The sequence below is a fragment of the Aquila chrysaetos genome, chromosome 8 (assembly GCF_900496995.4).
Source record: "Aquila chrysaetos chrysaetos chromosome 8, bAquChr1.4, whole genome shotgun sequence".
Taxonomy (NCBI): Eukaryota; Metazoa; Chordata; class Aves; order Accipitriformes; family Accipitridae; genus Aquila; species Aquila chrysaetos.
The window spans coordinates 15,151,961-15,165,323 of NC_044011.1; the positions used below are offsets into that span (position 1 = coordinate 15,151,961).

At 39.5% G+C, this 13,363-nt stretch overlaps 1 protein-coding gene and 1 long non-coding RNA gene across 18 annotated transcripts in view; one reads left to right on the forward strand and one right to left on the reverse strand.

Annotated features, from left to right (window-relative positions):
• Positions 1–13,363, reverse strand: part of SYNE1 (spectrin repeat containing nuclear envelope protein 1) — a 320,180-nt gene that overhangs the window by 160,931 nt on the left and 145,886 nt on the right. For all 17 annotated transcript variants that reach the window (XM_030022683.2, XM_030022698.1, XM_030022689.2 and 14 more), the window contains 9 exons: positions 12,475–12,682; positions 11,638–11,750; positions 10,748–10,953; positions 9,537–9,692; positions 8,040–8,331; positions 7,167–7,339; positions 4,832–5,141; positions 2,030–2,194; positions 214–570 (listed from right to left, as the gene is read on the reverse strand). In XM_030022683.2, the coding sequence (XP_029878543.1) occupies positions 214–570; positions 2,030–2,194; positions 4,832–5,141; positions 7,167–7,339; positions 8,040–8,331; positions 9,537–9,692; positions 10,748–10,953; positions 11,638–11,750; positions 12,475–12,682 (1,980 nt within the window). The remainder of the gene's footprint in view (positions 1–213; positions 571–2,029; positions 2,195–4,831; positions 5,142–7,166; positions 7,340–8,039; positions 8,332–9,536; positions 9,693–10,747; positions 10,954–11,637; positions 11,751–12,474; positions 12,683–13,363) is intronic.
• LOC121233484 lies at positions 2,063–3,823 on the forward strand. Its single transcript, XR_005933012.1, has 2 exons — positions 2,063–2,146; positions 2,479–3,823. It is a non-coding gene; the product is annotated as an uncharacterized LOC121233484 (long non-coding RNA).

The following is a 13,363-nucleotide window of genomic DNA, read 5'->3' on the forward strand; positions in this document are numbered from 1 at the left end:
TGCAGCAGAGGGGAGAAACGTGTTCCGTAAACGCCGCTCGCGGCGATTACAGTTACAAAAACAAGTTTGGAAAGTCGGGATTCCATAGAAATATTTTGCACAAATGCATTGTATCGTTTTCTACTTGACAGTCCCTCTCGACAGAAGCTTTCCGCCCCCGGTAACCGTACGTTCGCAACCGAAAAGCCGCTAGGAAAAGAGCCGTGACCTTACTTTCTCCCTGCGCCAGCTTTCCACGACCTCGCCGTCGGTGTGCCGGCCGTCGAGGGGGGCCAGGCTCCGCGACCAGCCGGCCAGCAGCCCGCCGAACCGCCGCGCGGCCTCCTCCAGCTGCTCCACCCGCCCCGCGAACTCCCGCTCCGACAGGGCCATCCGGCTCAGCGCATCCCGCAGGCTGCTTTGGCTCCGGAAGGCGTTCTCTTCCCACTCCTTCCAGTCCGACCGCAGGGCCTGCATCTCGGCCGCCAGCAGCTGGCACCCGCCGGCCGTCGTGCTGCGCTTCGCGGCGGGAGCCAGCGTCTCCACTCGGCCCAGGCGGCCCGCGCCGGTCTGGCGGGACTCTACCAGCTCCTGCAAGGCGACATGGCCGTGGTAACCCGCCGCGCTGCCGTCGCCGGCGGTGGGAAGGGGCGGGGGGGGACGGACGGGGGGACGGGGACCGGCAGCGGCTTCGGCGGCGGCGGCGGCAGCAGCAGCGCTTTTCGGGGCAGCCAGGCTGCGAGCAGCGAGCTGCCGGAGGGCGGGCGACAAAGCAAAGTCGGGTCAGAGGGCTTTACTTTGAACCAGCAGCCGTCCTGGCGCTTTCATACGCTTAGGGGAGAAAGCGCTCCTTTTGGAAACTGAAAATAGTGATCAGGTGAAGGTGCGGAAAATAGGAACTTTGTCGCGATCTTTTAGGTCAGGAACACTGGTGGCATGCGTAGCTACTCACGGCAGTTCTGAAAACACAACTGTGCTGCTCAGGAACAGCCTTTTACAGCCTACCCGTGATCTGTGATGTGCCATAATTGGTTGCACATGTCTTCTTTCTTTTTTGGTTTTTTTGGGGTTTGTTTTTTTTTCAGAAGTGAATTCTTTCTACAGTGTCCTATTTCAATCTCACACAGGCTACAAGGGAATTTGGGGAGTTTTCAGCTTAAGAAGCTGGAGAATATAAATATCATCCCAAACACTGCATGCCAGAGTAATGCTATTTGTTCTCTTGTTAGTCTTACGAGCTAAAAACTGCTACCTCCTCCCTTCCCTGTTTTATACATGGGGAGTTTGAGCACAAAGGAGACTAAAAACTACCCAAGAGTGTACAACAAATCTGTAATTTGATCTCGGGTACCCTGAATCCTCACCTAGTAGCCTGTTCCCTGGCCCACTCTCTCATGTTTAGGAGCAGAGTAAAATGCTGCTCACATGAGTATCTGAAAGAGTAAAATGCTGCTAACATGAGTATCTGAACGTAAACATCAGGCATGAGCAAAACATGCAGTCAGCCTGCTTTAATGTTGCATTCAGGAACACAGAACTTGCTTAGGCACTCAAATGCCTAGGAATGGATGCCAGGGTAAGGAGAGTATACACTGGGAGGCAACCCATACATTTCTACTGTGTTTGGGGAGAACAATCCTTGCATTGCTTTATGCATCTCCATTTCACGCTAATCAGGAAAGGTTGTTTCTGACTTTGATTCAGACAACTCTGCTCATGGAGAAAGCATGTGCAGGAATGAGGACAGAGCAGTATTCGTTAATCAGCTAAGCCACATCCTTCTGCGATGCCACTGGGCTTCTGCTCTTACAAATTGTTTCCATGTGTGCTGTGGCTAACTCAGGTCTGATTGTACTTTTACTCCATCAGTTTAACATGGGAAGGGAGGCAAAAATGGAACATAGCTTAGAAAGCTTGCTTTCAGCTCACTGAAACGTAATCACCATTTCAAATACACAAAGAGCAAGATCCCACAACTTTTTGGCTCTGACCTATTTTAGAGCATAGGGTGTGAATTGCAGATGAAATCAGCAAAGCTAACTTATCTTACATTGATTTTGGCCAGCTTTTTCTGTATGGTTGATGTATCTCCAGATGAATCTGACCAGCGGTGCAGCTCTTCCTTTGCAGAATGGAGCCAGTCTGTGAATTCATGCACAGCATCAAGGTATAGCAAATGATCCTTCACAATATCTTCCACTTTCCTCATTTTCTCCTATCATTCAGGTGAAAAAAAAAGACCATTAAAGTGCTTACATACTGTCCTGGCTTTAAGCATGCAGTGGCATAGAGCGCTGGTCTGACTCTATAGCGTCCATTTGAATGCTGAATAGAGCACAGCTTATAGCAGCAGAACACAGGACTACGCTGCACAAGGTTTGGTTTAGGTTGGTCCAGACAGGCATGTTCTGCTGGAGCAAAAGATGAAGAAGCCTTCTGAAAATGTATGCAAAAATGTACTTTAACACATCCTTTAACACAAAATGTATTGTTTAATAGATGTCAAAGCTGCAGCTGCGCAACTCTGGCACGCTTTTCCCAATACACCCTGGAGAGCGTCTTAGAGATCACCCATGAGTCTTCCCAGGGAGCAGCATGCTGCTGGAAACACAGCTCTTATTTAGAAGCACCAAGTCTCTATAAATGCTAAGCAGTGTCACAGAGATGTCCCATACGAAGAGCACAAAAGAGGACTTCTGCTGTTCAAAAGTGCAAAAGGTTCTTATGGGGCTGAGTCCTATTTTAACCATGACATCAGAAGTGGTGGCCGTCCCCAGCTACCTGCCTTGCAGCCCTGGAGGATGCTTTCCCTGACACAGACAAACAACAGCTTCGTGGCTCCATCTTAGGTTTTTAATGTAAGCTTCAAGTAGGGGCAGTTTACGTTACTACAAACAGGTGAAATAGTGTACTGGTCTAGATTTGCCTTTGGTTTGACTGAGTAGATTTGTTCGTATATTCTTGTGAGCTAACACTCAGGAATGTTTATCAAAACTAACCAAAAGTGAACTGAGCTAATCAAATGACTTTTTACTCCTGTGTGGATACCCTAGATCCAAGTGTCCTTAAATCAATTTCAAACTAAACCACTTACTTATGAACTGAACTCCAGTTATTTTTAATTTTTAATAACTCAACATTCAACTAATGCTTTTAAAGATTAAGTTAGATTAATAAACCCTACTGTTTCCTCCGAAAATAATCATTGTAATTTCTCGGAATCTGTTGACCAACTAGACAATGGATGGTTACCAGCTAAACAAAGACGACAAAGTAAATCCTCAAACTTTTCACATCTTAATGCATTTTATGCAAAAACAGAGTAAGAAAATGTCTACGTGTGCCTCACTCTAAACAAAATAGATAGCTCCCTAGGGAAGGAAAAGATCCCCCAAGAAAGGCAACCACGCACCTCTGTTTACTTTGCTCACACCAAAATATAGCACCAATAGAGGGGGAGAGTGGAGGCAAAGTGCAGCTTTGGTTGGTCTCTTCTGGTAGCAATGACTTCTACCAGTTCCTGTCAGTGCTGTTCTCTCCCAAGGGGAAGACTGCAAAACTGTCTTTCTTGCTTAAGAAATTAAATGTATTGATGTGTATTGATTTTAGGAGAACACTGCCATGCTCACTTATGATGCTCTTTTCACACAAGTTTAAAAGCATTGTATTTAGTCAGTGATCTTGGCTCCAGATTTAATGCCACTGAAAGAAGTGGAGTTATATGAGGATGAAACTGCACTGATTCTCTAGAAACCAGATTAATAGCTTACTATTTTCAGTAAAAAAAGAGAGCAAAAGTACATCATAAAACCAGAAGAGTGCATGACTTGATGGTAATTACAGACTAGATATATCTGAGATGGCTCTAATATCTATGGTCTATGTTTAAAGCAATAAAACAATGACAATAATAGTATATATTATCCCCCAAATTAAAAAAAAAAACAAATCCAAAACCAAGTTACATGATTCCACATAATGACTTTCCTTCATCAAGTTTAGTAAGAAAAATGCAGATTTTTACTAAAGAAGTAAATTCATATGCCCTAGATTTAACATTTTTCCTAAGACATGATTTGTTAGATCTTCCACTATTTTTTTTACTCTGGTACTATTTTTATATAGACTATATATTAATTACCTACAAGCCATCAGCACTATCTTCAATACATGAAAACCTGAATCACACTTCCATCAGATTACTGTAAATTTATATACAGTGTTTACTTCAGTCTCACATTAGCCTGTTATTACACGACCTCTTCGTGATGTAAACTTTCCCATTAGCTGAGAACGTGGCGATTGTAACTCAGAGCTAGTGTCACTCTCATGATCTGGTTGGCAGAAGGTCTCAGTGAGCTCATGTATCTTTCCTCAGAAACCAAAGAGAATACCTGTATAGCACATGCAGTGCTTAGTGGCTTGAAACACCACAAAATATGGGCATATATCTTTCTCACAATAGGATTTCTCTGTCTGACAATATGTTTTCTGCTCAGAGGGGCATTTCATTCTTCCCATTCTAGGGAAAAAAAAGAGTTCTAGGAATGAATATAAAAGAATTAGATGAAAATAAATCTGGAAGAATGTCAGAAATATTGTATAAATGAAACTAGGAATAAAATATATGCCCTCCACTTTTCAAAAACCATAACCATACCAATTTCAACTCCCAATACCTATTTTGCATTCAAGTGAATTTTAGTAAAGTATGTCCAACTTTTTTCTAGACTCAGTTGTAACAGTCAGTCCTTTAGTTACTGAAACATTATGAAAGTCAAAATTTTAGCCTCATATACAAAAGTTTAAACATTTTACTTACTTGAAATTGAGACCTTTGCCTTTATCTTACCTTGGCTACAGTTGTGATGTCATTAAACTGTGTTTTTAGTTCTTCTTGAGCTGCTTCTCCCAAAGAATCATCCTTTGTCTTTTCATACAGTTCCACAGCTTTTTCAATGAGTTGCTGTAAATCACCAGAGTGATCCTCTATCTCAGAAACAATAGCCTGGAAGTGGTCCAGCTGAGCAAACTTCTCCTTCAGACCAATCTGTGGTTCTAAAGGCTGTTCCACTTCGTGATCCAATTTCTCTAACCACTGTTCCAGCTGTTTTTTCCTTTCCAGATATTCATTCCACTTGCTAATGACAGACTCTAGGCAGCTTATGTTAAAAGAAACATATACAGTACAGATGAGAACTTTTGAAAGGTCTGAAAAAAAGTCTGCTTATACCTTAATTGTTACACTGTCTGTAGCCATGTATAATATGTTTAGAATATGCTTTTTCCTCCATCTTGCTTTAGTTTTCCATGTCAACTTACAGCCAAGCTATTTTAGAATTTCTGTGTTCTTTGGGCTACTGCATATAACCTGATACAACTGCTTCCCTGTTACAGGTTACGTGAGCAATCTGTCTGTCTCAGACTAATGAAAAACACATTTCAATGTCTGACCAGCAAAGTAAAATAGAGAGCATTACTGGAGTTCTTTATGATCAGAGTAATAAAATGTACAGCAGCCTGTGAAATTACTGACAATTAAGAGATATTCTGGCAAGTTTTGGAAGAAAAAATCCATTATAGATAGTCCCATTTACAATTTATAAGAAATACTTTCTTCCGTTATATATTGCTCCTCCTAGCAGATCACCAGATTGCTCTGGGATTTGTGTTGAGGAATGTCGTTCTCATTCCACTGGACTTTGTGATAGACATGAGTGTGGTAAGGATTTCATTCAAAATGTAATGGTCTAGCCTAATCTAAATATTTTTTAATGACAAAAATTGGGTGAAATTAGAGTGAGATCTTAAAGGCACCCCATGATAGTTTTCTACATGTAATTGTATAATAATTTTGGAATATGTAAGAAAGTGGTACCACTTTCAGTTGAAAAACTCCAATTCACCTATATCATGGCTCCCACCTTTGATAGTTTATATTTAGGACCCAGATACCCTAGCACTCAGATTATCTACAACACAGATCTTTGACCTTTCTGATGTGATCTGTGAGTTTTCTGATGCAAGGAAAACTTTGTTTTCATTAGAGAACTAAGGAAGTAGGATCATGGAGAAGTTCACCAAGGGCCCATTTCTATCTGGTAATGGCTGGGATGATGGAACAGGGAGTGCTTGTAAAACCCATAGATGAAAGCAACCAGGGAATGGCTGCAGCTAGCTGGATGGCAGGATTTAAATTTCAGATGTTGTTAAAAAAAATTTTAAAAAGATGGAATTTGATGATTAAAATAATGCATTACTTAGGAAGGAGAAATCAGATCTACAAATACAAAATTGGAGATAACTCCCTAGGCTTAGTACTGTGGAAAAGGGTTTGGAGATACCAGAAGATAAAGTTGTTAACAAAATTCAACAATATGATACTGTTGGAAATAAAGGAAAATCTCATTCTGGAGTGGATTAAGAAGAATGATGTATGAAGGAAATGGAAAGTATTGATACTCTTTTCAGAATTAATAAGGTATCAAATACAGTAAGAAGTAAGCCCACTTTCAGTTATTATCTTTTAAGCAAAATGTAGACAGAGTACTGAGTCTGCAATCTACGGAAAGAGGAACAAGGATGAAAGAGGTCCAGAAAGTATTAGTCCTGAGAAACTGAGAAACATCAGTCTGTCTAGAATAGAGATGATGGAGGCCTTCAAATACATAAAATGTTCTTACACAGGCAATAGGAAAACCTTTCCATTTGTACCAAGGTTAAGACAAGAAGAGATCAGCTTAGTTTGCAAGAAAGATTATTTGGAGTGGATATTAGGATTTTTTTACATTAAAAAATGTAAGGAAAGACAGAATTGAGAAACTTTCCTAGAGTTTTGTAAGGAAAAGGTAGATAAATACGTTAGATGTTCTTGGTCCTGCCCAAGTACAGGTCCAATAACCCAGAAAACCTTTTCTAGCTTTTTCTCTGTATCAATTTGTATGATTTCTATTTATTTTTAAATTATCATCAGTTACGATCTCATATGAAATTTGATTCATCCGATACGGCCAACTCATCTTTTTATAGAAGGATATAATTTTTTCAGGCAATTCTGCTTCTCTCTGATGTTACAACTTTCCCTTCACATACCAGTAATGAATGAATGGACTCCTACGTGCTGTAAGGTACCACTCCTTGTAAGCAAAGATGGCAGAGTCTGACCTGTGTTTTCCAGGGAGTTTTACCTCTGACAGTTCACTGAGGTGCTGATGATGTCATTCCATACGTCCTTCAGCTTCTGAAGCTCGGTTTGTATCACCTTTTGTCCTTCCTCATTGCTGCTTCTAAGTGCTTGTTCTCCTTTGCCAATGGCCATGTTCAGCTTAACTTCACCATCACCTTTGAGTAAGAGGATCTCCTGTGAGGTAAAATAAGTCAAAATATCAAATACAACTTGCTGAGGGGTGAAAGCTGTTCTTCTTTCAACAGTGGACACCGTCTTCTCTGAGCTCATTTATCCTTGACAGCCATGCCCAGTATGAATTCCTAGGCACCTTTTCTTGTAAGTGCCTGTCCCTTTCTATGGGCAATTGATCCAGAAGTCCTTCCCACAGCCATACAGGTATTTCACTCCATTGGTCATCCTAAAATATTGCTCACATTGCAATAGATAATGAGTAGGACAAGCACTGCACAGAAAGAGAGCACCACATAGCTAGAAGAAATCTCAAGAAAGCCCATAGCAGGATCTACACTGATGACCTTCCTAATAGATGTTTGTCTAACCTGTTAATGAAGACCTCCTGTGACAGATACATCACAGCCTCTCTGTGTCAATTATTCCAAGGCTTCCCCTCCATTAGAAAGCTCTTCTGGACCTGAATACACATTTCCATAGTTCACTTTTCCTTATTAAATGTAATACCTGGCACCTGTCTCCATTAATCTTCATCCTGTTTTTCATACTGCACCTCCCAATTTGTCAAGATCACCTTAAATTCTAATCTTCTCCTTCATAACCGTAGAAAGAATAAAATATAAAAATATTCCTTTTCCACTGATGTGGCCCGCACCGGTGTTAATCTTGATGCATGATCTCTAGTTGTACCCTTCTTTACCTGAATTTGTGTCAGTCGTCTCTCTAGTGTGGCTTTGCTGCCAACAGTGCTCTCTGATGACACCAGTTTATCTTGAACCTCTTTCACCCATGACCACATACTCTGTAATGCCTCCTCCAAAGTGAGGTGCTCTTGGAGTGCAAGCTGACATGTTCGCAGCTTCTCCTTGACAGTTTTGACCATGTTTTGGTAATTGGCGAGATGTTGAGAAGCCAGGCGCACTTCCCTCCCTGCATCATGGCCTTCTTCATTTAAAGTCTGTGCCATTTGGGACAGCTTATCAAAAGATTCCCTGAAAGAAAATAATGAGACTGAAAATCAGTTTTAGAAAACATGTGATATTTTTATAGCAACTAGCAGACTTACGAAGTTTGCTGACATAATCACCTACTCCACCAGTGATAAAGTTCATAGTTAACAGAAAAATTAGCTGGGAGAGACTGAAAGGAAATATAAGCAGTGTGTATTGATTAGTATCTTTACCTGCATACAGTGCCATTTCTTGCAGATTTTGGTGCTCAAAATGATCACACTGAAATCTTTGTCTTGCACCTTAAATTAAAAGCTAACTTAATTTTCTTTTCGGCTGTCAGACTTAGCAGTTCTATATGGACTGCTACCTTTTTGCACCTGCCAAAGCTTCTGAGAAGTTCATAGTCTTTGACAGGTGGGAAGGCATGATGGAAAGGTCAGGCCATTTGTCCAGGATTAGACACTGACTCTGGGGTTCAGTACAAGGGTCAGTAAAAGGGATTAAAACTCTGGGTTTATACAGCCTCTGTTAATCTCAATCTCCTGAATCACCCTTCCTGATACTCTGTGATTACAGGGAGTCTACATCAGACCGAAATGTCTTGCATCAGTCTCAAGGGGATAGGTAGTGACTGGGTGTTTCCTTTTAGCATGCTGTGAGGCTCGAACAACTGACTACTATTTCTGTTCTATCTTCACCAACCTAATAATAAACGAACAAACAAAAAAAAATTGAAAAACCACTGTGTACTAAAAAAGGCAATTACTTCATCATCTATTGGCTAAGTCTGGATTCTAGAAAGATTTCACAGCCAATGTGTCTTTATAAAAGTCGGCTATATGGGAAAGGGGATTCTGCTAACCTGGTTGGACCTGAGTGTTGCAGGACAGAAAGAAAGAAAATTTTAAAATGGATATAATGATAATTGTAATTTTTACTATTGCTTTTACAAGCAATATTTTTAAGATTTATTTTTTGAAAATTATATTTTTCAGTCTCCATTTATTAATGAAGTAAGATAAGCTTTTCTTAATGAGAAATGTATCAACATCAAATTTTGGAGTTGTCTTCAAATTCCAATTTCCGTAAAAGTGGAAATATCTGGATTCAGCCTCTTTTCACAGAGTATATTGCAACACCATTCTCTATCTTTTGCAAACACACTTTACCCCAACAATTTAGTTTCACTGCTGCTTTAGCAGAGGAAAAAGTGAGAGTATTTTAGGAAATGTATTTCATACTACCTTGAATTCAGTAACTCTTCCAGGAACTTTTCCACTTTCTGCACCTCCTTTTTCTTCTCAGGAATAAGCTGTTTGCTCTCTCCTAATGCTTCTGTGCTTATTCTTTCTTCCATGTCATGCATCCACAGGCCAAGTTTCTTGTGCTGATCTTCAAAGCTACAGAACAGATAAATACTCCCTTAAAAATATTTCTCAGGTGGAGTAAAGCTAGTAAGAAGCTAACTCAATTCTTTCAATATCCACAAGACCAGGAAAATAAAGCTAGGTATCAATTTCATGCTTCGAGAATAAGAGTTGTACACAAAACATAATTCCAGAGTGACTACTACTCTAAAAATATTCAGCAACTCTCTAAAAATGTTCAGCAAAATCATGGGAACTACAGTGAGAAAAGAAGCCTCCAAAATTTAAAGTGACAGTGCTTTTATTTATGACTACAGTCAATAAAGGCAGACCAAAGAAAGCTTTTTCCAAATCCTTATAATTATTTAGTCTAAGATTAAAGAATGGGTAAAAATGGGCTTTTACTCAGTATTGACTCTTACAACACCTGAAGTGTTGTACTTTCAATTTCTCCAACAGAATGTAAGTGGAATCTCGAGTGCTCAGAATTCAGCAAAACAAGTTCTGACCCTAAGTTTGAAAACCTTTCCTTACATGAAGGCACACCATCTCATCTTGCTGTTTTACCCTATACTGCTACACTATTTTTACTTTCAGTTAGCAACAGTTTTGGATCTAGTTATACCTAAATATGTTTGAACTCCCAAAATTCCAGCCCCAAGTAATAATTTAAGAGTGTTTTATTATTAGCTCCTTAGGAAATATGTCCATCTGGAATGGGACAGGACAGGTGCATGCTGTGTAAAGAGCATACTATCTTCAAACCCCAGGGCAGAACTTGAAAATTCATCACACCTTTTCCTTCCAGGAAATTGCAGATTACTGAGATCCCAACTGCTGATCCCAGACTGCATGAGCTACATAGATCTTCTGCATATATCCTGACCTTCCATTCTTTAACCAAATCAATACCCTTGGAGCAGGACCTACTGCTTTGTTTTTAGCAGACAACTTCATTTTCTCTTAAATATTTCCAAAGAAAAAAGCAAACAGGACTAGAGTAACTGGAAATAATTTCAAATTGTGCCCTGTAATTCTGCAGCCGAACAATTTCATGCAGTCCATCTGTGAGTACTGGTATTACTCACCTTCCCAGGTGTGAGGCACAAGTTTCCAGAGCCTTCTTATCATTCAGACACTGGTTGAGGAATTCCTGGAAGTTCTGGTTAGACTTTGCTATTTGCTCCTGAATATGGCTCACAACTGGTTTGGGTAAGCAAGCATACAAACTTTCTCCTTCCTTGCAGGCAGCATCTAACTTGTTCTGTCCCTCACTAACAGAATCCAGCACACTCTGTGTAATGAAAGAACACAGTTTAAATATGCAAGATTTAATAAATAAAGATAAGCAATATCTCTGTTAGAAGTAGTCAGATTTCCCCAACAAGATGTCTAGCCATGTCTAGCTATGGAAAAAATTCTAAGCAGATAGTTCAAGTAAAATTTTATTAAGTGGTGCTACAATTCACAGAGCTCAATTTTCCTATTTGATCCCAAGGTAGTCCTGTCTATCTCTGGGTAGTTTAGTCATGTCCTGAAGATGTTACACATTTCAGGAATTAGGGCTGTTTGCAGGAGGTGTCAGCTATTTGTATTCTGTCTCATCAAAAACGTACACAGATAAGCTTTGATATATCAGTGTTAATGTGAAAGATTGAATAAGAAATAGTGTAAGAAAAATTGGAAAAGGAAGAGAAAGAAGGCAAAAAAAGAGGAAAAAAAGATTAAAAATCAGAAACAAGAATAGGTTAGTTACACATAAACCTTCCAGAAATTAAATTCTAATATCTCAGAACAGGGGACACAGTTTCCACTGTATTCTCTCTACATTGCATATTGCTGTCTTGAACCATTCTTAAATTACCTTTTTGGAAACAAACCCAACAAATATGATAGCATCTACAGATTATTTTAGAGATATAATTGGATACATATAGTTAAATTGCCAATTACTATTTTTTTAATTTGTTCACTATACCTGCAAGTCGTGTAGCTTTGTCTCTATGTCTTTGCTGTCTCCAGACCTGCCAGATGATTCTTTTACTGCAGCCTTCACACCAGAAAACCATTCCTGGAATTCTTGCATAGAATCTTATTTAATAAAAAAGTATAGAGAAGAGAATATTTTTTTAAGCAGCATTATCCACAATACTATACAGCTGTCTTCCACAATTCTTTTATCCTTCAGGAACAGTGTGCAAAAGCTAGCAGGATGAGTCTCATTGCCTTCAATGACCTTGGGGACTGGGATTCATTTCACGAGAAGTTAGATGTTTCCACTGTAAACATCCAAATTTGAACAGTCACACTAGGCTCCCCTTTATAGTCAATGGGAAAAGACAGGCATTTTCAGTTGATGGTATGTCCCAATTTAACGTTAGATAATATCTAGAGTAATATCTTAATATATAAGATTAAAAATTGCCTACTTTTCTCCACTGAATATCCAGGGAGCCCAGGAAGTACTTCAGATGGGGACTTTTACATTATAAACATCTTCATTTGGTTATATACATCTCTTTATGGCAAATACACAAAGTATATGTATACAACAGAGATGTATACTGAGAGTGAAGAAAGGTGGAGCTGAGCTTGCCTTTCATGCATATTACGTGTTTAAAGTTGAATTCTGTTTTTGTAAAATGCTTTGTTTTGTAGCAGTTATCAAATGAACATTTGGTAACAGGACTTTTTGAAAGGCTCCACACAAAAATAAAGTTGTAATTGCAAGTGACATCATTGGAAACTCTGGCAGACTCCAGAATGATTCATGGCTGTGGGCTAACGGTTCATATTAACAAGCCTGAAGACTCACGTAGGAAATGTTTTTCCAAGGACTCTTGCATGCTGGCCTGTGTTCTGGAACAGAGCAGATTCACAGCTTCATACTTCTTTATTAATGAAGTGACAGTGCCACCAAGAGTTTCCAGCTCTACAGAATGGTATTTGCGACACAGGCTGTTGAGGTTCTCACGGGTTGAGTCAATGCTGCTCTGCTGAAGCTGAAGGTCTTTTTGTGTTTCCTGAAAATGTAGTTACAACACAAATATGACATTTGTAAAGACACAAAAGAGCCCCCTCTTTTCCTCAAGCATTCCTGCTCCTCCCATATGCTCTTTCCTCCTATGGTCTATTGCAAATCCTAGACACAATAAAGGGAAGAAGTACTGGATCATGTTTCCTGAATTTTCCAAGTGAGATGATCCTTGAAACTAAAGAGCCATCACAGAAATGTGAAAAATGCTGTTTCTCATGATTTACTACTCTATTAAAAAAAAATAAAAATTTCAAGGCATATTGAATAGCAATAGTTATTTTCAGCAAAGTCTGAAGGTACATGTGAGATGCAATGACACTGGGGATTTCTGAATGAAAGGGAGTTTTCATCTGACTAGAGAGGAACATTTGTTTGAAAATTAAATTTGATTGGCTAGTATATCAACATTAACATGCACTCACACTGAAAAAAATCTCCATGTGGTTTGTCACGTTATGTTGCATATAATTGTATGCAATCAAGAGAGCTCTAGGATGTAGACAAAAGAATTGCTGTATACAAGGACTGACGAGGACTTCTGAGGTAGAAGGTTGTGTTAAAATTGAGTTCAGTCCAGGGTCTTTTACTGTGATGAGTTATAAGTTCATAACATATTGCAAGGGAATCAATGGACTTGTAAACATGATGGAGTAATGACTGAAGAGTT